General features: G+C 45.2%; 1 protein-coding gene across 2 annotated transcripts in view; it reads right to left on the reverse strand.

Moving 5' to 3' along the window:
* The window catches only part of LOC138974169 (fibroblast growth factor receptor 3-like), a 105,757-nt gene extending 78,099 nt beyond the window's left edge, over positions 1-27,658 (reverse strand). For both annotated transcript variants that reach the window (XM_070346872.1, XM_070346871.1), the window contains exon 1: positions 27,509-27,658. In XM_070346872.1, coding sequence (XP_070202973.1) covers positions 27,509-27,551 — 43 coding nt within the window. In that variant the 5' untranslated portion in view covers positions 27,552-27,658. The remainder of the gene's footprint in view (positions 1-27,508) is intronic.
* Between the last annotated feature and the right edge of the window lie 339 nt (positions 27,659-27,997).

A 27,997-nucleotide genomic window follows, 5' to 3' on the forward strand; every position in this document is an offset into this window, starting at 1 on the left:
GCGCACGGTCGTTGAATCTGTCAGTGGCCTACTCAAAAGATGCATTTCTCATCACACTATGCAAATTCACGTTTTCCCTTTGCTACATTTGCATTTTGAAGGGTTTGTGCTCTTCTGTCTATCTTCCTCCCTTCCTCCCCAATGTGTTGCAGAATTGAAAGCAAATACTGACCACAGTCTCTGAATCTGTGTGGGATTGCAGTGGTCAATAAGAAAGGTGTTCTCAGTATGCAAATTCAGGTTTCGCTATAAATAAATGTACATCTGGAACTCTCCCAACTCTTCCTCCCTCCTTCCCCCTTCTGTCTGTTTGTCTGTCTCTCTCTGTCTCCCGCTCTCCCTCTCTCTCTGTCTCCCGCTCTCCCCCTCTCTCTGTCTCCCGCTCTCCCTCTCTCTCTGTCTCCCGCTCTCCCTCCCTCCTTCCCCCTTCTGTCTGTTTGTCTCTCTCTCTCTGTCTCTGTCTCCCGCTCTCCCTCTCTCTCTCTGTCTCCCGCTCTCCCTCTCTGTCTCTCTCTGTCTCCCGCTCTCCCTCCCTCCTTCCCCCTTCTGTCTGTTTGTCTGTCTCTGTCTCTGTCTCTGTCTCCCGCTCTCCCTCTCTCTCTCTGTCTCCCGCTCTCCCTCTCTCTCTCTGTCTCCTCTCTCTCTCTCTGTCTCTGTCTCCCTCTCTCTGTCTCTGTCTCCCGCTCTCCCTCCCTCCTTCCCCCTTCTGTCTGTTTGTCTGTCTCTCTCTGTCTCCCGCTCTCCCTCTCTCTCTGTCTCCCGCTCTCCCTCTCTCTCTGTCTCCCGCTCTCCCTCTGTCTCTCTCTGTCTCCCGCTCTCCCTCTCTCTCTCTCGTGAGAAAAGTGTTAAACGATTGACCAAAACCACTGCAACTGTTTTCCACGTAACTGTATTCCTGTCTGTCAGTCTGTCTGTCTGTCTGTCTGTCAGCCTGTCTGCCTGCCTGCCTGCCTGTCTGTTTGTCTGTCTGTCTGTCTGTCTGTCCGAACCTTCCCTAGCATCGCCTGGGTCCAGACCATACACACCAAAACCGCTCCATTCCCCTTCTCCTCGGGAAATCCACTTTGCTCTTTCCACAAGACGGGGAACCAAATCTTTGCCGCGACCTACTCGGCTGAAGAGAATCAAGACCCAGTAATCCAGCGACGGACGGCTGTACAAACCACGCATCCCGTCAAGACCTACCCTTACAACGGACCTTCTTTGTGAGAAATCCTGGCTTCCGTACTATCAAGGGGAACTTACCGGCCCTAGAGAATCACGACGATGTTCCTGTAATCCCTTAACTTGGACCAGAGAGTGGTCCGCCGGGAGAACAAGGCTCTTCACTCTAGGATCATCTCCTCCAAACACACCTCGCTTCTTTCCTTTCTTTTAACAGGTAGAACAAAGCTCTTCATTTCAGGATCATCTCCTCAAAACACACCTCGCTTCTTTCTTTTCTTTTAACAGGGAGAACAAAGCTCTTCACTTCAGGATCATCTCCTCAAAACACACCTCGCTTCTTTCCTTTCTTTTAACAGGGAGAACAAAGCTCTTCACTTCAGGACCGTCTCCTCTATACACACCTCGCTTCTTTCTTTTCCTTAAAGAGGGAGAACAAAGCTCTTCACTTCAGGATCATCTCCTCTAAACACACCTCGCTTCTTTCTTTTCTTTTAACAGGGAGAACAAAGCTCTTCACTTCAGGATCATCTCCTCCATACACACCTCGCTTGTTTCTTTTCTTTTAACATGTCCGTCGACTTACAACGGGGTAGTTTTGGTCCTTAAACAGACTTTTTTTAACCTTTAATCTTGCAGGCTTTTGAGAGTAAAGACGTTCCAGTCTCAGAAGTTCAGTCGCAGGACCTTGCGTCAAATGGTAGGCACTAAAAAGCCAAAAGGTGAAAGTACGAAACATAAAAGAAGTGTTCACGCGTCAGAAAACGCTGTCAAAGAACCTGCGCCAGTTAAAAGAAAAAGCCTTGAAATAAACTTGAAACGTAATCGATTAACGGTGATAAAATATTCATGGCAAAGCTCTGCCCGTATACACGCCAAAGCTAACGAGTAGGGACGGTTGTTCTTTTCTAAACTGAAAGGCGTCAATATGAAATGCCTGCCTTTCCGTGTAAACAATCCATCGAGGTAATAGTCAATGTTTCCTTGTGTCAATAATAAAGTGTTCCACAAACTAGTCCTTGTTAATCGATTATGTACACTACCACACATGCGCCCACAAACATGTTAATAAGATCAACTGTGTCAAAAGAGGCTTTAATTCTCCAAGATCAATAGTATCAAGACTTATTTTTTTAAACAAGAATGGTAGGTTACTAGAAATCTACAAAACAAAACGTTACATTTACTGCACTTCGACCCAGTGGTCGTGTAAGAGTGCAGACAGGCAAACACTCACGATACATATAATTCAACATTTTCCAAGAACCTCGCTGGCAAGACCAATGGTATCGCGATGGTATCAAGGTCGAGCACTAACTTAATTAACGGGCTTCAAATAGAACTGTCTGAGCCCCAGACAACCCTGAGCGCAGACTTGGGATGACCCAGTGTATCAAGGAGAGCGACAATATTAAACTCCAGAATAGCCATATCCATCGATTTTGCATTAACGGCTGTATCAAAGAAAGTTTCGATTTAGCCACAAACTGTGAGGACAAACATAATATGATTGCATATTTGAAATGTATTAAAAATATAGTAATCCTATCTTTTTTGGTATTACACAAGGGTTTAATCATAAGCTTGAGACTATCATCAGCACGGATTGTGACCCATGGATCTTCACGCAACCTAGCTTTGAGATGACCAGTACAGACCTGCCGACCCCTAAAATTACAAGGTATAATGAACCAAGCCAATAAGAGAAATCTGGTGGAAGAAAGTGTAATCAAGATTCCATTCGGCAATCATTTCGCACATTGTCACTTCTGCTCGGACAATTTCTCCCTCCAGTTTTGTTACTGTATCACTCGACTCAGACTTCCTGATGAAGAAACCAGTAATTCGAACGTCTTTTGTCTTCCATGATTTCCCTTTACTGCATCCTTGTGATAATTTGTCCCGATGTGCTATACACAGTCATATTTTCCAATGTGTACACTAAACGTCACTGTGGCAAAGGGAACACAAGACGTGCTTTGGTCCTTTTGATCAAGGTCTTAGGCATGGCCACGATTCCATTTAGCTGCCTTTGTATTTCTGTTGAATGGCTGTCTTCTTTTTCACAGCAATCCTTTTACCACCACTGTGACCAGATTCCTCATCAGACTCGTCCGTCTCATGGGGACTCAGATTTTCCACGCGTCGCTTCATTGTAATGCGAACGACGTGGTCTATCTTGTATGTTGCTGAACAGACCGGAAATGACAGGATATTGCCCAAACGATCTCACGCAGGTGCAAAGGCAAGCTCTGCGAGAGCAACAATACAGATCGGATTATACATGGAGATGAGATGCGAAAAATCGTACTTTTGGTTTCTTAATAATCGTACTTCCATTGTGGAAAGCATGGTGGCGTAGTTTGGGTTAACAATCGTAGTAAATCACGCCCAAATCGTAAGGGTAGGCAGGTCTACCCGTACCCGTATGATCCAGTTTATCAAAGCTGTATTCAATTTTGAGCTCAAGGCTGTCCATTGACAAAGATGTTGCATGATCCATTGCAGCAAATAAGACTTCTTTTTAAGCTCCAGACTAAAAATGATATAAGTTTAGGCACGATGGACTGTGTCAAGAAAGGTCTCACATTTTATATGATGGATGATATCAAGGAGTTCTTAAGTTCCGGGCTTCAAAGAAAACTATCCTCCCCTAGACAACCCTGAGCGCGGACTTGGCACGATCCAGTGTATCAAAGAAGACTTCAATTTTCAGTTCCTGAATAGCTGTGTCAGCGATTGGCTGTTTTAAAGAAGACTTCAATTTTCAGTTCCCGAATAGCTGTGTCAGCGATCTGCTGTATCAAAGAAGACTTCAATTATCAGTTCCTGAATAGCCGTGTCAGCGATTGGCTGTATAGAAGGCGTGGATTTAACCGCCTGACTGACCGTGAGCACCAGCGTCGTATGATCGCCTGTCAACTCTTTGTAACCGTAGAGGCGTGATCAAACATCACTTCAATTTCTAGTTCCGGAGTAGCCGCGTCCACACATTTTGTGTGATGGATTGCTTCAAAGGAAGGCTTCAATTTCAGTTGCAGAATAGTGAACGAGAAGAAGAAGTTCCAGACTGACAATGATCACAAACTTTCTATGCTCGCCTGTGTCAAAGACTGTTTGAATTGTACGCCCAAAACAACTCTAAGCAATGACTCGATCTGTATGATCCATTGAGCTGTATGTTATCGTATAGCTCAGTGGTATGATCCAGTGTACCAAAGGAGACTTCAATATTTATCTCAAGGCTATCCACTCCCACTCATTTTGTAAGATCGGTTGGATCAAAGGAGTTGTCTGTATATGCTCCGGGGGACGTTTTAGTTAAATCGACGTGACCAAAAGAAGATTGACATTTTCGTTCAGTGGTATCGACGAAGAGTGATATTTTAAGTTGGGGACTTAAAACACACACACACACACACACACACACACACACACACACACACTAAACAGACAAGCCTGAACGCAGACTCAGAACAGTATGATCCAAGGTATGAAATAAATTCCATTTCGAGTTCATGTGTAACCGTGTCGACACATTTTGTACGGTGGTTTGTATCAAAAGAAGGCTTCTTCAACCTGAGCTCGGCTGTATCAAACAAGACTTTGGTTGAAGCTCAACACTGACTGTGAGAACTGGCTTTGTAGGACAACCTGTGAGCTCTGTGTAACGGAAGAGATCAGCAGTAAACACCATAATCAAAGATCCCTTCAAATGTGAGTTCGAGGTTAGACATCCCCCCTCGTTGTGTACGATGGGCTGTGTAAAAAAATATAGGCGTCAATTTAAGACCCAGACAAATTAACTCTGAACACAATCTTAGTATCGTCTTCTGAGAGATGCGTGTAACCTTGGAGGCCAGTGGTCTGATCAAATATAATTTCAATTTTGACTTCCAGATTAGCCACGTCCGCACATTTTGTACGATGGATTGCATCAGAACAAGGCTTCAATTTCAGCTCTCGAGACAGACTCGTTATGTAGTCTGCAATCCTATCTGTGTCTGGGGTGCTATTCTGCTGTCGCCTGAGAGGAAGAATTTGTAAATCAAGATAGACAGGTGGTGTCGACTGTATAAAAGATGAGCTCAATTTAGGTTGGACCGTAACAGATTAACTTGGGAGAAAGAAAGTTTCTTCTTTTTTCTCTACTCATGCACCTCCCCTCAATACCCCCCCCCCCCCCCCCCCCAGCCCTGCTGCCAGTGGAAAATGAATGGAGAGTTGGTAGACAAGGTAGACTGACGGTGTCAACTGTATTAAACGATTTGTTCGATTTAGGCTGTACCGTAATAGATTCACTTTGGACAAAGTCAAATTCAATAGCTTCTAGCCCCCCCCCCCTTTCCCCACCCCTGCTGCCATGGGAAATGTAGTGTTGGACACTTCAGAAAGGCAAGGAAGTCTGTCGGTGTCTACTGTATTAACAGATTTGTTCGATTTGTGCTGTACCGTTATAGATTCACTTTGGACAAAGACAAATTGAAAAAATGGGCTCGATTTGTGCTGTACCATTATAGATTCACTTTGGACAAAGACAAATTAGAAAGACAAGCTCAATTTGTGCTGTACCATTATAGATTCACTTTGGACAAAGACATATTGGAAAGACAAGCTCAATTTGTGCTGTACCATTATAGATTCACTTTGGACAAAGACATATTGGAAAGACAAGCTCAATTTGTGCTTTACCATAATAGATTCACTTTGGACAAAGACAAATTGAAAAGACAAGCTCAATTTGTGCTGTACCATTATAGATTCACTTTGGACAAAGACAAATTGAAAAGACAAGCTCAATTTGTGCTGTACCATTATAGATTCACTTTGGACAAAGACAAATTGGAAAGACAAGCTCAATTTGTGCTGTACCATTATAGATTCACTTTGGACAAAGACAAATTGAAAAGATACGCTCAATTTGTGCTGTACCATAATAGATTCACTTTGGACAAAGGCTAATTTAAAAGATAAGCTCGATTTTTGCAGTACCATTAGATTGTTCCTTAAAGTCCTTCTTGTCCCGTCCCTGCCGTCACTGGCAATGGACAGTTGGTCATAAGAACGGCAAGGCACACGGCCGGTGTCAACTAAATTAAAACATAAGCTTGATTTGTGGTAAACCATTAGATTCTCTCAAGACAAAGAAAATGGTTTCGCCCGTCCTGGGACTATGCGGAATCGGCTCTCATTGGAAGTGGAGTCATTGCCATTAGCAGACTTTGGACAAAGACAAATTGAAAAGATAAGCTCAATTTGTGCATAATAGATTCACTTCGGACAAAGACAAAGACGTCTGCCGGCGTCGGTCACGTGTACTGAAAGACAAGCTAGATATTGGTTTTACCATGATAGATTCACTTTTAAGTCAAATAAATGGCTTCCTCTGTCACAGCACGCCTAACCGTCTCCACTACATCATTGAGAATTTGAGACTTTGCACTTTGGGAAAGAGATGGCAGACTGTTTGTGAAACTCTATTGAAAAAAAGGACTCTCATAAGATTTTCCATAACAGATACACATAGGCAAAAGGAATCCCATAAATCTCTGTCACACACTCTCTCTCACTCTCCTACACACACACACACACACACACACACACACACACACACACACACACACACACACACACACACACACACACACACACAACCCCGAACAAGGCAGACTGGTAGTTTTAATTAAATCAAACGCTGAGAATGTTTTAGGATGCACCACAACATTTTTGCTGTGGACAAGGAACCTGCTTCCTTCCCCATTAACATCAACTCCCCCCCCCCCCCCCCTCCATTAACACTGCCTCCCCACATGAGCTCAATTTAGGTTGCATCAGGTTTGTCTGGAAGATGTTCAGTCTCCACCCCATCCCACACACCTTTTTGTGTTGCCTCACGCCAATCCTTCCCTCATTTTCCTTTCATATTTGCCAGACGTTGGGTTAAGTGACTGCCGAGAGTTAGGACACAAGGGTCTCTGGAGCACTGTTAACAGCAGACTAACTCCATCAGCCTTGGTTTAGTACCCCGTTCACTCTCTCTTCTTGCGCAGGCTTATCCCATCTCCTCGCTCCCTAAAGGATTCAGAGGGTGCCAAAGAGAGAGAGAGACAGAGAGAGAGAGCGAGACAGAGAGAGACAGAGACAGAGAGTCACTGTGTGTGTGTGAGTGTGTGAGTGTGTGTTAGCGTGATTGCGTGTGCTTGTGTGTGTGAGCGTATGTGCATGCGTGCGTGGTTGTGATTGTGTGTGTGTGTGTGTGTGTGATAGAGTGTGTGTGTGTGTGTGTGTGTGTGTGTGTGTGTGTGTGTGCGTGCGTGCGTGCGTGCGTACGTGCGTGCGTGCTTGCGTGTTTGTCCATCAGTGTCTGTCTGCGTGCCGGCTAGACGTTGAAGTAAGTAAGAGCAGACAGTGAGGTCACTCAACTCTCTGGGGGAGGGTTAACTGCAGACTAACTCAATTTGCCTGAGTTCACTCAAGCCACACAGACCAGGGCGCTACACAGACCATGTTCTCTACTTCTTCTTGGACAATGTAGTCTCTAGGTCCCAAATGGCGTCACATACGGATGAATTCAAATCCCGGCAAAGAACGTAAGGAACGGAAATCTCGTATGCAAGATGAGAAGACACTGTGTCATGTCGTCAGAATGAATCAAACAGCACTTGAAATGTCTGTCTGTGTGTCTGTTTCTGTCTGTGTGTCTGTCTGCCGGCCTGCCTCTCTGTTTTTGTCTATCTGTTTGTGTGTCTGTCTGCCGGCCTGCCGCTCTGTTTCTGTCTATCTGTCTGTGTGTCTGTCTGCCGGCCTGCCGCTCTGTTTCTGTCTACCTTGTCTGTCTGCCGGCCTGCCTCTCTGCTTCTGTCTATCTGTCTGTGTGTCTGTCTGCCGGCCTGCCTCTCTGTTTCTGCCTATCTGTCTGTGTGTCTGTCTGCCGCTCTGTTTCTGTATATCTGTCTGTGTGTCTGTCTGCCGGCCTGCCTCTCTGTTTCTGTCTATCTGTCTGTGTGTCTGTCTGCCGGCCTGCCTCTCTGTTTCTGTCTAACTGTCTGTCTGCCGACCTGCCTCTCTGTTTCTGTCTATCTGTCTGTGTGTCTGTCTGCCGGCCTGCCGCTCTGTTTCTGTCTATCTGTCTGTGTGTTTGTCTGCCGGCCTGCCGCTCTGTTTCTGTCTTTCTGTGTGTGTGTCTGTCTGCCGACCTGCCGCTCTGTTTCTGTCTATCTGTGTGTGTGTCTGTCTGCCGGCCTGCCTCTCTGTTTCTGTCTATCTGTGTGTGTGTCTGTCTGCGGACCTGCCGCTCTGTTTCTGTCTATCTGTCGGTGTGTCAGTCTGCCGGCCTGCCTCTCTGTTTCTGTCTATCTGTCTGTCTGCCGGCTTGCCTCTCTGCTTCTGTCTATCTGTCTGTGTGTCTGTCTGCCGGCCTGCCTCTCTGTTTCTGTCTATCTGTCGGTGTGTCAGTCTGCCGGCCTGCCTCTCTGTTTCTGTCTATCTGTCGGTGTGTCAGTCTGCCGGCCTGCCTCTCTGTTTCTGTCTATCTGTCGATGTCCTTCGATTAGTCACCGACCTATCCCGCTAGTCTCAGTCTGGCTGCTTGCCTGCCTGTCTGTTTGCGTTTCTCTGTCTTCGATTTGTCACCGGTCTGTCCCGCCGGTCTCAATCGAACCCTTCCCATCACAACCCCGTTTCCACTTCAGCAAGACACATGAATGACCGTTTAACGCCCATCAAAAATCGTCTGTCTCGCCTGCTCCACAGCCCAGACACTAGAAATACCCAGCACGTGAGGACCTGGAACCCATTTCCTCCTTTTCTTCGTCTTCGATCCCTTCTCCTTGGCAGAAACCTCATCTGCTCGCAGGCTATACCATTCAGGGGGAAATGGTTTTGTTCGGAACCGAAATCAAACATAGCAGGAACACACACACACACACACACACACACACACACACACTCTCTCTCTCTCTCTCTCTCTCACTCTCTCTCTCTCTCTCCCTGTATCTCTTTAGTTTCTAATCCTTTCTCTCCCATCGCTGTCATGTCCCAGACTGAGGGAAGGAGTCAAGACGTTAGACGCGTCAATGTCCCAGATCACGGTGACCACACACAACGTCAATTTGCAGACAGACCGAGTTCGGCAAGAAAGAGAAAGCAAGAAAGAAAGAGAAAGCAAGAAAGAAAGAAAGAAAGAGAAAGAGAAAGCAAGAAAGAAAGAGAAAGAAAGCAAGAAAGAAAGAAAAAGAAAGAAAGAAAGAAACTAAGAGGTCAAAACAAGAAACAAACAAAAAACTCGGTGAAACCTAATAAACAGGAATATGGACTGAGATGCACGACAAAGTTACCACCCAAACGGGAGCCACCTGCAGTCTTGGATTGGTTAAAACTGAGATGTGTTGTGATTTCAACGAATCAGAACCCGCGGTTTGTTCCCTCCCGTTTTGGTTTCACCCATTCTCGGTTCGTGCCCCTCAGCCATGGTGTCTATACCTCTGTCAGTCCCCATAATGCAACAGTCAGCTTGACACCTCAAGAAAGAGTTATATGTCTGAGCCGAAGACCTGCGTTTGTTACTATCCGACTCCGGAAACCTTTATAACTTGTTCTTATACTCCTTCTGCCACGTTCTGCATTCATTGGCTTGAACACCCGCGTACGCTCGACGACGCGAGTAGGCTTTTACGAGTATGGACGTGTTTTCACCGCCATTAAAAGTTAGGCAGTTACACCCCGTTGCAAGGGGGGGGGGGGGGGGGGGAACCCGCATACACAATTTAACAGCCAGCTTGACAGCTCAAGAAAGACTTACATGTCTGAGCCTAAAGACAGGTGTCTGTTATCAGCCGACTGCAGGGAGCGAGAGTAACCATTACTGTCACCACAGCACACACCAAAGAGAATGTTTTCTACGTCAATGGCTACAGTATGGAATACACTGATATGATTCGAATGGAGTGAACGCTTTGTCAGTAATGACGAAGAAAATATGTGCCTTGCTTTCCCGCCGCTCTTTGTTAGTTTATCTTGACTTTTCTTGCAGCACAGGTCCATGTCATTTAAAGTCTATTCTAGAAACCAAAACTTCGCATGGTCGAAGGTTACGATTCTGAACGAGTTACAGAATCGCCCAACAAGGACAACAACATAGCTCCACGAACAACGTTTTCATTATGTTTGATAACGTGATATTGATGCCATTCTCTTGGGTTTTGTCAACATTTGCAATAAAAACAGTTCTCATGTACATCACAGGTACCACTGTACGTCTTGTGTTCTCGGACTAACAGTTTAAAAAAAACTTGAAAAAAACCCAACTAAAACGACATCAGGGTCCATACTTAGTCCAGTCTCCGTTCCCTACCTCCACCCACTCACATCCCCTGGTCCAGTCTCCGTTCCCTACCTCCACCCACTCACATCCCCTGGTCCAGTCTCCGTTCCCTACCTCCACCCACTCACATCCCCTGGTCCAGTCTCCGTTCCCTACCTCCACCCACTCACATCCCCTGGTCCAGTCTCCGTTCCCTACCTCCACCCACTCACATCCCCTGACCCTTATTAACCCAGCCCACTCACTCAGTGTAAACGTGGGCTAGCCATAAAGCTCAGAAATCTAAATTTCTGGGGGGAAAACAGAAAGAACAAAATAATGATAAGACCTTTTTTTTTTATTATGAGCTTCGGGTTCGCATGGCTATTATAGGGCCTGAGAAGTGACAACAGACTCGGTCGCCTTTGTCAACTACCGGCATTTTCTGTGACTATTTCGTTTCTGGATGTAGCGAAATTCAGATTTGCATGAGAATAATGGTTTACACCAGGAAGTCGTGATTTTCTGACAGGAACTTGGATCCCTGGTGGATTACTTTGCAAGGATCAGTAGCTTTGAATGCCCCTTCCCCCTCCTGCCCCCATCAATATTCCCCGTTTCTCTGACCCCATCACGGAATGTTTCTGCTTCGTCTCACTCTGCCCTGACTGCAGACGGTCCGAGGAGAAAGCTGGCGTCTCCGGGTCAACGCTGAGTTTGACATTGCGGTCAGCAGTATCTCATCAACCTACTTTGTAACACTGTCAGACTGTCTTTGACGGCTTTTTTCTTTTTCCCCGTCAACCCCCCCCCCCCCCCCCCCCCCCCCGCCTCATCGACATATAGATTCGAACCTTTTAGCTCTCAGACCAGAAGGCTACCACAATATTTGGTCGAAGAAGGACCAAAGACTAAGTGGGAACTCTCTCTCTCTCTCTCTCTCTCTCTCTCTCTCTCTCTCTCTCTCTCTCTCTCTCTCTCTCTCTCTCTCTGTCTCTCTCTCTCTCTCGCTCTCCCTCTCTCTCTCTCTCTAATAAAGAATTTGTCATTGTCTCTCTCTCTCTCTCTGAGCTGGAATGAATTTCGTTGGAAGGTATAGTAGCCAATTCTCTGCGTACATCCAGGGTTCAAATCATCCGGTCAACGCAGTCTTGGTCTTCTTTACAAAGTCAACTCCGTACCTTCGCTTCTTCCTTCCACTTTCTTTGCAAGTAAGCTTCGTCCATCCCTGCACCCCCCCACCCACCCACCCACCCACACACACACCCTTATTCTACATCTAATCTTTCTCCCCGCTTCCTGCAATTCCGTCCAAGACAATCTCTGGTCTGAGACTTTGTAATATTCCCGGATTAAGGAGGAGTCCCGGAGCTTGTTGGAGGGACCCGCCATGTTTGTCCGTAGATGACCTCGGTCAGTTGGGTCAATAACGACTCCTTGTAGGCTGACCACAGAGGTTCTTGTGAGCCTGTGTGTTGAGCCTATCCTTCTCCTTTCATCCCCCTCACCCCCCCCCCCTCACCCCAACTCTTTCCTATTCCCTCTCATCCAGCTCAGCTCAGCCTTCCAGAATCTTAACTTTTGGTATCCTCTCAGACCAGGGAAAGGCCTCAATTTTTATCCCCGGAAGATGGCCACAGACCCAATCCGCTTGGTCAACTAGGAGTTCAAACACGCTGACCACGACAGCAGGGAGCATTTACCCAAGGGATCAAAGTCCTCCCTCCCCTCACTAACACCCCCCCCCCCCCTCCCCCTTAATTTCTGGACTCTCGTAGATTTTGTACAAGCCGCAATGTGTGTCTTAAGTTGGTGATGGATTTCGGTGGCGTGGTCAAATACGAGCTGACCAGAAGAGCCTGGACAGATGATGCTATTCCTGTGTAACATTTACACTGGACTCATCACACTCGATCCTAATATCGCACGGAAAACACCTTCATTAAACTATTCCTCGCACGGGCAAGGCAGGCCACTACGACTCGTTGTGTTCTGGGCCGAGACGCACGAGAAAGTTATCAACCGGGTGGGAGCCAACCGCGGTGTTTGATTGGTTGAAACTGAGATTTGTCGTGATTTCCACGAATCAGACCCCGCGGAATGTTCTCACCCGTTTGGGTTTCACCTTCTTTTGCTTCGTGCGTCTCGGCCCTGATGTCTTAAAGGCACACTCCTTCCTGAAAAACCAAGTTTGGTTCACCTTCACAAACCCGACCAGGCTTCTTCTTCATGGAATAAGACTTTCTTTCTTTCTTTGGTGTTTAACGTCGTTTTCAACCGTTCAAGGTTATATCGCGACGGGGAAAGGGGGGGGGGGGGGGGTGGGATAGAGCCACTTGTTAATTGTTTCTTGTTCACAAAAGCACTAATAAAAAAATTGCTCCAGGGGCTTGCAACGTAGTACAATATATGACCTTACTGGGAGAATGCAAGTTTCCAGTACAAAGGACTTAACATTTCGTACATACTGCTTGACTACAATCTTTACAAACATTGACTGTATTCTATACAAGAAACACTTAACAAGGATAAAAAGAGAAACAGAATCCGTTAGTCACCTCTTACGACATGCTGGGGAGCATCGGGTAAATTCTTCCCCCTAACCCGCGGGGGGTATGGAATAAGACCATCCTCCAGTTGGACACACACCAGACATCAGCAGCCTGACTGCGCGCTGTGCACATTGAAGTGTGTTTGATGAATTCATTTCACCACAGGCCAGCAGTGTTCGACTAGCTATTCAATTCATTTCACCACAGGCCAGCAGTGTTCGACTAGCTATTCAATTCATTTCACCACAGGCCAGCAGTGTTCGACTAGCTATTCAATTCATTTCACCACAGGCCAGCAGTGTTCGACTAGCTATTCAATTCATTTCACCACAGGCCAGCAGTGTTCGACTAGCTATTCAATTCATTTCACCACAGGCCAGCAGTGTTCGACTAGCTATTCAATTCATTTCACCACAGGCCAGCAGTGTTCGACTAGCTATTCAATTCATTTCACCACAGGCCAGCAGTGTTCGATTAGCTATTCAATTCATTTCACCACAGGCCAGCAGTGTTCGACTAGCTATTCACTTCATTTCACCACAGGCCAGCAGTGTGCGACTAGCTATTCAATTCATTTCACCACAGGCCAGCAGTGTTCGATTAGCTATTCAATTCATTTCACCACAGGCCAGCAGTGTGCGACTAGCTATTCAATTCATTTCACCACAGGCCAGCAGTGTGCGACTAGCTATTCAATTCATTTCACCACAGGCCAGCAGTGTGCGACTAGCTATTCAATTCATTTCACCACAGGCCAGCAGTGTTCGATTAGCTATTCAATTCATTTCACCACAGGCCAGCAGTGTTCGACTAGCTATTCAATTCATTTCACCACAGGCCAGCAGTGTGCGACTAGCTATTCAATTCATTTCACCACAGGCCAGCAGTGTTCGACTAGCTATTCAATTCATTTCACCACAGGCCAGCAGTGTTCGACTAGCTATTCAATTCATTTCACCACAGGCCAGCAGTGTTCGACTAGCTATTCAATTCATTTCACCACAGGCCAGCAGTGTTCGACTTAGCTATTCAATTCATTTCACCACAGGCCAGCAGTGTTCGACTAGCTATTCAATTCATTTCACCACAGGCCAGCAGTGTTCGACTAGCTATTCAATTCATTTCACCACAGGCCAGCAGTGTTCGACTAGCTATTCAATTCATTTCACCACAGGCCAGCAGTGTTCGACTAGCTATTCAATTCATTTCACCACAGGCCAGCAGTGTTCGACTAGCTATTCAATTCATTTCACCACAGGCCAGCAGTGTTCGACTAGCTATTCAATTCATTTCACCACAGGCCAGCAGTGTTCGACTAGCTATTCAATTCATTTCACCACAGGCCAGCAGTGTTCGACTAGCTATTCAATTCATTTCACCACAGGCCAGCAGTGTTCGACTAGCTATTCAATTCATTTCACCACAGGCCAGCAGTGTTCGACTAGCTATTCAATTCATTTCACCACAGGCCAGCAGTGTTCGACTAGCTATTCAATTCATTTCACCACAGGCCAGCAGTGTTCGACTAGCTATTCAATTCATTTCACCACAGGCCAGCAGTGTTCGACTAGCTATTCAATTCATTTCACCACAGGCCAGCAGTGTTCGACTAGCTATTCAATTCATTTCACCACAGGCCAGCAGTGTTCGACTAGCTATTCAATTCATTTCACCACAGGCCAGCAGTGTTCGACTAGCTATTCAATTCATTTCACCACAGGCCAGCAGTGTTCGACTAGCTATTCAATTCATTTCACCACAGGCCAGCAGTGTTCGACTAGCTATTCAATTCATTTCACCACAGGCCAGCAGTGTTCGACTAGCTATTCAATTCATTTCACCACAGGCCAGCAGTGTTCGACTAGCTATTCAATTCATTTCACCACAGGCCAGCAGTGTTCGACTAGCTATTCAATTCATTTCACCACAGGCCAGCAGTGTTCGACTAGCTATTCAATTCATTTCACCACAGGCCAGCAGTGTTCGACTAGCTATTCAATTCATTTCACCACAGGCCAGCAGTGTTCGACTAGCTATTCAATTCATTTCACCACAGGCCAGCAGTGTTCGACTAGCTATTCAATTCATTTCACCACAGGCCAGCAGTGTTCGACTAGCTATTCAATTCATTTCACCACAGGCCAGCAGTGTTCGACTAGCTATTCAATTCATTTCACCACAGGCCAGCAGTGTTCGACTAGCTATTCAATTCATTTCACCACAGGCCAGCAGTGTTCGACTAGCTATTCAATTCATTTCACCACAGGCCAGCAGTGTTCGACTAGCTATTCAATTCATTTCACCACAGGCCAGCAGTGTTCGACTAGCTATTCAATTCATTTCACCACAGGCCAGCAGTGTTCGACTAGCTATTCAATTCATTTCACCACAGGCCAGCAGTGTTCGACTAGCTATTCAATTCATTTCACCACAGGCCAGCAGTGTTCGACTAGCTATTCAATTCATTTCACCACAGGCCAGCAGTGTTCGACTAGCTATTCAATTCATTTCACCACAGGCCAGCAGTGTTCGACTAGCTATTCAATTCATTTCACCACAGGCCAGCAGTGTTCGACTAGCTATTCAATTCATTTCACCACAGGCCAGCAGTGTTCGACTAGCTATTCAATCCATTTCACCACAGGCCAGCAGTGTGCGACTAGCTATTCAATTCATTTCACCACAGGCCAGCAGTGTGCGACTAGCTATTCAATTCATTTCACCACAGGCCAGCAGTGTTCGACTAGCTATTCAATTCATTTCACCACAGGCCAGCAGTGTTCGACTAGCTATTCAATTCATTTCACCACAGGCCAGCAGTGTGCGACTAGCTATTCAATTCATTTCACCACAGGCCAGCAGTGTGCGACTAGCTATTCAATTCATTTCACCACAGGCCAGCAGTGTTCGACTAGCTATTCAATTCATTTCACCACAGGCCAGCAGTGTGCGACTAGCTATTCAATTCATTTCACCACAGGCCAGCAGTGTTCGACTAGCTATTCAATCCATTTCACCACAGGCCAGCAGTGTTCGACTAGCTATTCAATCCATTTCACCACAGGCCAGCGGTGTGCGACTAGCTATTCAATTCATTTCACCACAGGCCAGCAGTGTTCGACTAGCTATTCAATTCATTTCACCACAGGCCAGCAGTGTTCGACTAGCTATTCAATTCATTTCACCACAGGCCAGCAGTGTTCGACTAGCTATTCAATTCATTTCACCACAGGCCAGCAGTGTTCGATTAGCTATTCAATTCATTTCACCACAGGCCAGCAGTGTTCGACTAGCTATTCAATTCATTTCACCACAGGCCAGCAGTGTTCGACTAGCTATTCAATTCATTTCACCACAGGCCAGCAGTGTGCGACTAGCTATTCAATTCATTTCACCACAGGCCAGCAGTGTGCGACTAGCTATTCAATTCATTTCACCACAGGCCAGCAGTGTGCGACTAGCTATTCAATTCATTTCACCACAGGCCAGCAGTGTGCGACTAGCTATTCAATTCATTTCACCACAGGCCAGCAGTGTGCGACTAGCTATTCAATTCATTTCACCACAGGCCAGCAGTGTGCGACTAGCTATTCAATTCATTTCACCACAGGCCAGCAGTGTTCGACTAGCTATTCAATTCATTTCACCACAGGCCAGCAGTGTTCGACTAGCTATTCAATTCATTTCACCACAGGCCAGCAGTGTGCGACTAGCTATTCAATTCATTTCACCACAGGCCAGCAGTGTGCGACTAGCTATTCAATTCATTTCACCACAGGCCAGCAGTGTGCGACTAGCTATTCAATTCATTTCACCACAGGCCAGCAGTGTGCGACTAGCTATTCAATTCATTTCACCACAGGCCAGCAGTGTTCGACTAGCTATTCAATTCATTTCACCACAGGCCAGCAGTGTTCGACTAGCTATTCAATTCATTTCACCACAGGCCAGCAGTGTTCGACTAGCTATTCAATTCATTTCACCACAGGCCAGCAGTGTTCGACTAGCTATTCAATCCATTTCACCACAGGCCAGCAGTGTTCGACTAGCTATTCAATTCATTTCACCACAGGCCAGCAGTGTTCGACTAGCTATTCAATTCATTTCACCACAGGCCAGCAGTGTTCGACTAGCTATTCAATTCATTTCACCACAGGCCAGCAGTGTTCGACTAGCTATTCAATTCATTTCACCACAGGCCAGCAGTGTTCGACTAGCTATTCAATTCATTACAAAGATATCCCACTCTGCACCGGCTGTTGACTTTTGGTTTGTGACCCAGTGTAGGGATGGTCTGATCCAGATGTCAGAGAGCAGAGACCATTTATCCTGGACAGCCAACTGGCTCTCTCTCCGCTCTTTCTCTCTATTACGAGGTAGCGGCCTCTCGCATTTAGGAACCTACGCTTACAAGCCTTTCAGAAATCAGGGGGACGTGATATCCGGTGTCGATTGTAAACATGGACGAAGTTGCCGAGGTAAGTTCTGAAAATGCTAAAATAAACTCAGCAAAAGTGCATAATTATGGAACATGTTTTTCGATGAGTTTTGTTAAGTTTAGTTTGGAGTTTTGGAAAATCCAGTTCATTGTCACTTCCCATTGTCACAAATAACTGGAGCGTGCTTTCTTTTCACTGTCTTCGAATCGCTGGCCTTTCAAACCGGACGCTAAGCGCCCCTGAAAGGCGGCGTCGTAACCTCGAAGGGTCACGTGACGAGTTGGCGGTCCAGGCTATTTGGTCTATGGAGAGAGCGAGTCCAAGTGCTCACACGGGAAGGACTGTCTTGAAGAAATGGAGAGCTCCTGGCCACTGCTATGAAACAGCGTCTCCCACTTCCAGCCCTTCCAGATGAGAAGGAAGCTGCTGTCTGTGCCGGAAGATGACCGGATGTCTCAGCGGGTACAAAGAAAAGGTTCCGCTGCGATGGCCAAGCAGAGTCTGACTGTAGCAAGCACTCTGGCAGGAATATTGTCTCAGCGGGTACAAAGAAAAGGTTCCGCCGTGATGGCCAAAATGAGTATAGCAAGCACTCCGGCAGGAATATGTCTCTGCATAGGCCCTCCGCTCTGATTCTCTCACGCATTCCGAATCTGTCACTGACTTAAGAGTTTGCCCGCGACTAAAAGCCTCCCAGTGTTCCAGTTACGACACCAACGAGGTTCCACAAGCAAAATCAGTCTCTGCCGGTAGACGACCAGATACCTCACCGGCAGAGTCAAAGACGCTTTCAACAAATGTACTGACTCGTAGCATCGCAGATATACCATCGCCTTTTTATTGTCCCTGCTTCTACTTCGTCCGACCGATTCCAAGTCTTCCCGACTCACGGGATCAGAAAGTGACTGCACTCAATGCATGAGAAGTGACCACAGACTCGGGCCCCGGGGTCAACCACTAACTCAATAATTGGACAATACTGACCAAGACAGCGAAGAACAATGCCGAGTGATTAGATCCCCGAGACTTGTCTCCCCTGGCAGCGCTGTGTCAATCGTCCATCCCTCGCTTCAGTTTCTCCAGATTCTAATCCTCCAAGGAAACCCTAAAGGCAGGAAGCGCGAGCAATTACTGCCAGAAGATGAAGAGAGCGCTTAAGTCGACAGAATCAGCGACCACGTCAAATACTGTGTCCGCGCCAGCCAAAAAACAATTTACGTCCAAAGTCTTCACCCTCCGGTTTCCTCCTCCTCGCCCCTACCCCCATCCTATCCCAGAGATTCTCAGCTTAGATGGGGATTAAAACCTTTACCGGAAGATGATCCGAGATCAAAAATGCAAGGTCCACGTAAAGAACGCCGGATTTAAATGCATCGACCATAATTATAAGAAACGAAAATTGTAGAAGGATGAAGTCTCTGCCTTCATATCCCCCTCCCCTCTACCACCCCCCCCCCCCCCCCCGAAGACAGTGTGATGTAGGAAGACGTTGAAATCCCCCAGGAAGGACGACCAGGGATACCGTTTTTTCATTGGACTCACACACACACATTCCCAAACTATGTCTATAAAAAAAAGAAGTGTTATTCAGAAGATTACCTCTCTACATCCCCTCATCCCCCATCTCGATCCTCCCTCAGATCGGGCACAAAGCCGTGCCACGATTATTCCCATCTAGCCTTTAGGTGATATCCGTGCCACGATTATTCCTATCTAGCCTTTAGGTGATATCCGTGCCACGATTATTCCTATCTAGCCTTTAGGTGATATCCGTGCCACGATTATTCCTATCTAGCCTTTAGGTGATATCCGTGCCACGATTATTCCTATCTAGCCTTTGTGATATCCGTGCCACGATTATTCCTATCTGATATCCGTGCCACGATTATTCCTATCTGATATCCGTGCCACGATTATTCCTATCTGATATCCGTGCCACGATTATTCCTATCTAGCCTTTGTGATATCCGTGCCACGATTATTCCTATCTGATATCCGTGCCACGATTATTCCTATCACCTTTGTGATATCTGTGCCACGATTATTCCTATCTAGCCTTTAGGTGATATCCGTGCCACGATTATTCCTATCTAGCCTTTAGGTGATATCCGTGCCACGATTATTCCTATCTAGCCTTTGCTCAAAACAGCTAAAATTCAGTTGACAGAAATCGACTAGACGGTGTAGAGAAAACTACACAGAAGTCCGAAACTCAGACCACGTAGCCCAAAGACTGAGGAAATTGTGTACGAAGAAGCAACCGGAATCTCACAGGAGCTTGTCACAGTATCAAAGCGCCGGTTGATTATTATTATTACTCCTGTATCCTTACTGCAGTGTTACTACTACTATACACTGCGTAGTACTAACGCTACAGTAATGATACAGGAGTAGGATACTTCAATCGACCAGCGCTTTGATACAAGCTCATGTGCGGAATCTCGGCCACATTACCAGGGATGTGTGGGGGAAATCAAAGGCCCGGTGAATCCCCCAATACTCAACCGAAAGAGAAAATTCGCCACGAAGACCCCCCCCCCCCCCCCCCTCACACACACACACACACACACACACACAACTTCTATTCGGCCTTAGAGAACTTCGGAATCTCAGCCGGAAGACGACGGTGGACTGTGTCGTGGCGCACAAAACACGGGATCAATGGGATCGAGGCATAACGGAGACGTTTGGTGTGGACTGAAGGGCCGACAGGCTCCGTCCAATCAATGCTAATTAAGTGACGGCCACTCGTGGTCCACGCTGACAGCCCGGCCACTGGTGGGGGTGAGACATACAGGACAGGTCAAATACTCTGTCCATCACGGCTGGACTTTTGGCGAGACGGCGGGAATGTTCTTTTTGGTGAGTCTTCATCAATGGTGTAGGTGTTTTCGGAGGACTATTTGTGTATCCGATGTTGGCTCCTGTCAAACGGAACATTAGTCTGTGACCCCATCTAACTCTTGCTTCCCAGATTTCTCAGTAATGTATAACTTCCTAATAAACCGTCAACACACACACTCACTCTCTCTCTCTAATAAACTGTCAACACACACACACACACAAAATCTCTCTCTCTCTCTCTCTCTCTCTCTCTCTTTTTTTTTTAAAGTCACACAAAATAATGTTCAACAACAATTACAACCAGCACAAACTCTGAAGAAGAAAACTTTCGGTTTTATCCGCAAACCGGAGCAGGTCGTGGCATATATTTTCAGTCTGGGACCACGTACAATGTCGTAAAAAGCCATTGCAGCAAGCACATTGCGAGCACTGTGTTTCTGGTTACTAGCTTGCTAAGAATAAGCTCCTTGTTTATGGCATTAGGCTGTAATAGCTTTTTTCTCCAAAGGGTGATTTAGGGTCGAAAGCAAACTAGTCGAGAGGGGTTTTCTACGCATAGGGAAAATGTCACTCTATTCTTGGCACACACAATGCGATGGGTAATGTGTGTGTGTGTGTAATTGTGTGTGTGCTTGTCGGTGTGTGTGTTCGTGTGCGTGTGCTGTGTTTGTGTGTGTGTTACAAGATGCACTTCCAGGAACGTGACAAATAACTTATTTTTTCTTTTCTGCCATTACTATTTTTTTTGGGGGGGTGGGACTCTTTTTCTTTTAAGATGTTAGCTTTGTTGCTCTCTCTCTCCCTCCCGATCGCTTTCTCTCCCTCCCTCCCTCTCCCCCTCCCTCTCCCTCGCTCTCTAGGCTCTATCCCCCTCCCCTCGCTCTCACTCTCTCCCTCCCCCTCTCTCTCCCTCGCTCTCTAGGCTCTTTCGCCCTCCCCTCGCTTTCACTCTCTCACTCCCCCTCTCTCTCCCTCGCTCTCTAGGCTCTTTCGCCCTCCCCTCGCTCTCACTCTCTTCCTGCCTACCCCTCTCTCTCTCTCTCAAAGTCGGTTGGGTGGCAAGGGGAGGGCTGTCACATCTACAGCTCACATCACACATCCGAAACATTCACTTTTTTCCCAATGACTGGACTTTCTATGGTAAACCAAAGATTAAATACTTAAACCCATTTCATTCCATACAAATAAGCATACTCTATCTGATACTTTTCACTCAGATTTTTTACTCATATGTCTTCAAGTGTTAGGTGCTCAAGTTGATCAATGTTTCTGCTTTCACTGTCAAACATATCAGTACAATGTACCACATGCTCCCTGTGACCTAAAATCATCCCTGGAAGTCACTTTTCATTCACACATGAACTTCTCTACTCTACAGACCTGTGTGCTATTGTATAAGAAAGGTAAGAACACATGGCACCAATGAACTCCAGAGTGAGTTTTGATCACCACGGTCAGGGACCTATATTTAGGTCTATGCCACGGTAAAGGGTGACCCCGGTAGCACAATGGTTTGTGGTTTCCTGAAAATGATTGACACAGTATGTGACTGGCTGAGAGTGTGACTGTGGTGGGAGGAAGCCAGCATTACTTCACCTCACACAATCAGCATGCAGGCACACTCACACTCTCTCCCTCCTCTCTCTCTCAATATATATCTCTCAATATATATCTCTCAATATATATCTCTCAATCATATATCTCTATATATATATACGACTTGTGTCTGTGTGTCTGTCTGTGTCTTCGCGATGCACGGCCAAAGTTCTCGATGGATCTGCTTCAAATTTGGTGTCCATATTCAGATACACCCGAAACAAAATCTGGTCGATGAGATATTTCAATACGTGCTCTCAGCGCGCAGCGCTGAACCGATTTTGGTTCCACCTCAGCTATTTTGGTTCCACCTCAGCTACCCGGGCCCCCATACCGACACACCAAAGCCAAAGTTCTCGGTGGATCTTTTTCAAATTTGGACACCGTATTCAGCTACACCCCGGACACAATATCATCGATGAGATATTTCAACACGTGCTCTCAGCGCGCAGCGCTGAACCGAATTTGGTTTTTGTGTTCATTTCACCATTATAAGTAACTCTTCCTTATCTTCTCATCTTCTCCATGTTTTCAGCGTTTACCTCCCTTCCTTCGTATGGTGCACTATATCTTCGGATATTCCCGGATATTCCCGGCGTTCTGTTACTATTTTTAGAAGGTCACCGCAGTGTCCAGAACGTAAATTGGACCCGTAAATTATCCTCACTGTAAAAGTGCAAAGGTCGAATCAATTTATAGCCACGCGAAAAATACACTGTCATCTATCTCTCTATAGATACGGCTTCTCTGTGTTTGTGTGTGTCGTGTGTGTGTGTGTGTGTGTGTGTCTATGTGAGGAACACCTGTGCATTGTTCAGTTCTGTTTGTGATGTGGTCTGGCGGCTTTTGTGTAATTTTATGTACTGGCCTTCCTTTGAGAAGCCATAACAGTTCAAAAGGGCTTAGAGATAAGCTCTAACTTGCTCAGTCCTGTTTGAGTAGAGTTCGCACGGTTACATTCGTCGACAGGGATGGGACTCGATATGGTCAGGAATGGCATTATGGCCACTGTTCCCATTCCACGAATCTGGGAGGGACCTAAGCTTGGCGGGTCCATTGTTCGGACCCGACGAAGCCGGCGTACTGCTCTAAGTACTTCTTCCCGGCGAAGCCGGCTACCCGGCGAAGCGGGTATTCATTCTAGTTCTTATATATATCTCTATCTGTCTCAATTTATAATTTTGTATCTCTCTCTCTCTCAAAAGTTTATATATCTCACTCTCTCTCTCAATACATAATTTCTCTCTCTCTCTCTCTCTCTCTCTCTCTCTCTCTCTCTCTCTCTCTCTCTCTCTTTTACATGTATGCAATGTCTATACAGTATGTCAAAAAGCCAGGTTAGTCGATTATGCCAAGTATAAAACCTTTATCCTTTTTAAATAAAGTGCAGCTCTCTCTCTCTCTCTCTGAGCTCTCTCTCTCTCTCCCTCTCCACAATTCTCCACAACTGCACATATCTAACTTGACTCAGTTAGTGAATAGTGGTTGTGTAAATTTTCCATTCTTGTGTACATATTCCTATGATTATGTTTTCTCCCTTTTTCCCCATGCGAATGTCCGTGTATATATATATGATTAGAGTAGTCCCTCTCCGTGCGAGGGCTGGTTGAAAAAAAACTTGTTTATTTGCTTTCATGTCACAACCCTCATGAAATAAAATTTGATTTGATTTGATCTCTCTAACAGAACTACAGGACATGAAATCATCCGAAAATAACCTTGGAGAGAAGGGCACACATTTTTCTTCCCAGTAACTGCTGGCAGCAGTCCATTTTCACACAGCAAAGCAACATTGATTCTGAAATCTTCAATCAAGGAAACAGCTTAAAAATGGATTACATTCTAAAAGGTCATGCAACAGAAATCAACACTTGTCACAATTCCCCCCATCCACACAATGCCTTTTAATCTTGAAGCTAAAAACAAATTGCAGAGAATGAGAGGTAAAAACCAAACTAACACAGACAGAAGAAAACAAAGGTTGTTTGTAGTGCATGCTAAACTAGGGTCAGCTTGCTCTGTTTTGATGCCCCCCCCCCCCCCCCCCAGCACTTCCTCTCAGGTGGGAATGCTGGCCTAGCTCACATGATTGGGGCACAATAACATTTACCGGTATTTCTCTACAATCATTACTATTAGCTAGGTTCATCAAAAACTCAATCTTTATTGGATGCTGCCATGAGTGACAATTATAAATAAAAAAAATCAGGCTCTCCACAAAAGGAAGCCCTGCTGATTATGGTTTGTATTCAAGCGATGACATTGTCACTGTGCACAAGGCCCAGATATATATATGTCTCAGTAATTTGAAAGAAGATAGCGTTATAACTCCAAGCATTTGTTTCTTCAATTTTATTCTGACTGGAGTTGTGCCGGATAATTGTGACAATGTGTGTTTTATTTTTCAGAAATTCATGATGTTCATGCATGTTCAGATGTATAATTACACACATCCGTTCAGTCTCATATAATTTTATTTAGCACTACATGTATTATCTTTCCATCATAGCCATGCTTACTTACTGTAGGCCTTACAAATTCATGTAATCTTTAAAAATAGTATAGTTCACTGTTGTATGCCACCTTGAATAACAAGATAATAGTACTTTTCACAAAGATATACCACAACAGTGGCATATATGTCATGCCAAATGTCAGGCAAATCCGTGGATAACCAACAGAGTTATATGTGCTCAAAAATGTGACCCTCCACCACGAAATGAGTCGCATGTCACCTCGCGCGTTCTGCGCTAGGCTTAATATAAGTCCGGGGAGTGTCTGGTAACAGTGTGAGGGTCACCTTAGTTACACGCTTACAACTCAAACAACAAAACAAGTTTTTGCTCTTTTCTAAAACGGTTTTCACCACTGGATAGAGCATAAAAAACTCTTTAGGAAAATGTAAAAATATGAACATCATGCAAAGGTGACATGCGACTCATTCCGTGGTGGAGGGTCACAAATGTGAGTGTCAGACAGACCGACACAGGCCTTTAAAATAATATTGATGCTGCAAGGTTGTCAACTGAACACAGTAATACACTTTTTTTTTAAGACCCACGTACATTCTATACCTTGCTTTTTCAGATTTTCTGTTTATAAGCTCTGTAAATCTACCTCCATTTCAAGACTCCCTCCTTTTTAAGACCTGATTTTCTGTTTATAACCTCTGTTAATTTACCTCCATTTCAAGACTCCCTCCTTTTTAAGACTTGATTTTCTGTTCATAACCTCTGTAAATCTACATCCATTTTAAGACTCCCTCCTTTTTAAGACTTGATTTTCTGTTTATAACCTCTGTAAATCTACCTCCATTTCAAGACTCCCTCCTTTTTAAGACTTGATTTTCTGTTTATAACCTCTGTTAATTTACCTCCATTTCAAGACTCTCTCCTTTTTAAGACTTGATTTTCTGTTCATAACCTCTGTAAATCTACCTCCATTTTAAGACTCCCTCCTTTTTAAGACTTGATTTTCTGTTCATAACCTCTGTAAACTTACCTCCATTTTAAGACTCCCTCCTTTTTAAAGGCATATGTACGCGCTCCCGTGTTTACAAAGTGTAGTTTGCCCATAATCGATGTCAAACGCACCATAAGACCATGTAATGACGATATGTCGCCATGCGCGGACCATATACATGCATTACAGCTTGTTTTAGAGTCTCAAAAACTTTGGATGTAAACAAAGACGCGGAGTTATTTCCCTTGCGTCAACGCTACCTCTGTTGGCAAATCTATAAATAGGACGATCCAGATCAAAATGAAAATTAACATATATATCTCAACATTGAAGGGGTCCTAGACCACAATATTTTGCAGGGAACTTAATTTAGCATGTCTCCAGCTGTTGGTAAAGCAATTAGCGTGTATAGTCATCGAGTACATATGGCTTTAAGACCTGATTTTCTCAGATTTGTTGAAGGGCATAAAAGCGAGGTTCCACTGTAGTATACATCTTCGGTGATTGTATTCCTAGAACTGTACATGCTGTGTTCTGCAGTGGTTTTTCTTCTAAATCTAATTTTTTTTCATTCATCATTTTCCAACATCGTTCTTCCAATAAATTCTTAATCATATGATAAAGTCTCACATGGACATGCTAACTCAGCTAAATGAGTTGAGTACAAAATAAAATCCTAAGATACAGAACAGATGAATTCTTCAAAATCCACAGTGGTACGTTTATTTTCTTCTTGGGAAACCTGTCATTTTCAGAGTGTGGGTCTGGAAACGCTAGCTTCCATCCACTTCTATTTGTCAACAGTCACAGTGGAACCCCCCTTTAAGACTGCAAAAAAAGTCTGAGAAAAGAAGGTCCTAAAAGTCAGATATAGTCTTAAAATGGGGGTGATTTTACAGAGCTTGTTCACAGGGGAAAAAAACCAAACCTAAGAAAGCAGAATCTTGAAAAGAGAGAAGTAGGTATTAAATGGGGTCCCCGGGGGAGAGGGGTAAAAGCGGGGTTCCATAGTACAATGTTACATTGCTGTTAGTCTATCTATTGCCTTTTCCTTTCCTGCAGGCTTTATCTCCCGAAAACAGTAGCCACCAACCAATCAGCAACCACACAATCTGTGCTGTTGATCTGTCGCTGCCTACTGTTGCTGCTGCTAAAGCGACTGCATGCATTCTCCAGGCATTGTCTGCCTGTCAGGCAGGATAGATTGTACCCGAGCATTATCGGGTAGCTCTTTGCTCCGGCACCTTGCATCAAGAGCAGCCGCAGGCCTGCTGTAAACTATCCCTGAGCTAGTAATCTCAAACTGCGTTGAAGGGTCTCGACGGAAACTGAATAAGAGATTCTGTGTAGAAGAGCATGAATGAACATCTTCCCCTAATCGGACACTTAACAGATTAATTAGCAACGGCCGTGACGTAACACAGTTCCGAACGCGATAACTGTCCAGCGATTGTCGACATGGTTGTTCCTGTGCCATGCCAGTACAGTGGTCGCCGCTTAATAAAGCCACTTCTGGACCGACGAAAAATGGCTTTAATAAGCGGCGGATTTATTAACCGGCGGTCCAGGAATACGTCATTTTCGAAAAAAATATAAAATCTTCTCTTTTGTTTACGTCACTCAGTCATTTTCTTTCGTCATTTACACTTGTTTGAATCTAAACAAAACTTCACGAAGGATGTTGAACTTTTGTTTTAATTATGTACATGTACGTGTACTTTGATCACTTCGGTACATCAATAATTTCACTGTCACCGTCACGAATCATTACTCGGCAGAGAAGAACGATTTAATGAGTGTTTGTTTGTTGGTCGTCTTCCACATCAGAACAAGATAATGTGAGTTTTAGTCACAAACTACGTGATTTCTCTGAGAAAACTGGCTTTAATAAGCGGCGGGTTGGTTTTATTAACCGGCTTTTTCTAATACATAAGATATAGTGATAAATCCGGACCGTCTGAAATCGGCTTTTATAAGCGGCTGGCTCTATTAACCGCGGTTTTATTAAGCGGCGACCACTGTATCGACTTTCTGAAGCGACAATGATGACTTTGTCCAGTGGAACAAACATTGAAACAACACATCTGAGCGAATAAATGCCCCAAAGAAAGCAGAATAGAGAAACAATCGATGTGTGATAATGTACTTACCTCCTGCAGAAGCAGCAAGCAAAACAAACGTGATAATTGCCATTATTGTCCGTTGGAAGCGCAGCTACTCTGTCCGATGGAGATGTTGCAGCATTTCCCCCAGTTCTGTTGTCTTCTGCTTCTCAGCTTCCACTGCGCATGCGTGAAAGAGACTCCGCTGCGTTCAGTGAAGGCGTGCCCGTCCCCGCGAAATGTTTATGGTCAGATTGTACGTTCTCCAAAAATACTTATAATATTTTCATATTCGTTAAGCTACTAATGTTTCCCCCAAAGATCAAACACGGACAAGAAGGTGTCTGCGTTGTTATTCTTTCTTGTTAATCGTTACTAACGTTTTCTTGGGTGTTTTGGGGTATTTTCAAACAGTCTTGTATTCGCACGACAAAGCACCTGTTCAGTTTCTACAAAATCTCGTTGGAAATAATATGCGGGCAACCACCACTTGAATACGCTCGTTTCAGTTGTTGAATCACTCCAGCGATCGAAGGC

Source organism: Littorina saxatilis, linkage group LG8, assembly GCF_037325665.1.
Source record: "Littorina saxatilis isolate snail1 linkage group LG8, US_GU_Lsax_2.0, whole genome shotgun sequence".
Lineage (NCBI taxonomy): Eukaryota > Metazoa > Mollusca > Gastropoda > Littorinimorpha > Littorinidae > Littorina > Littorina saxatilis.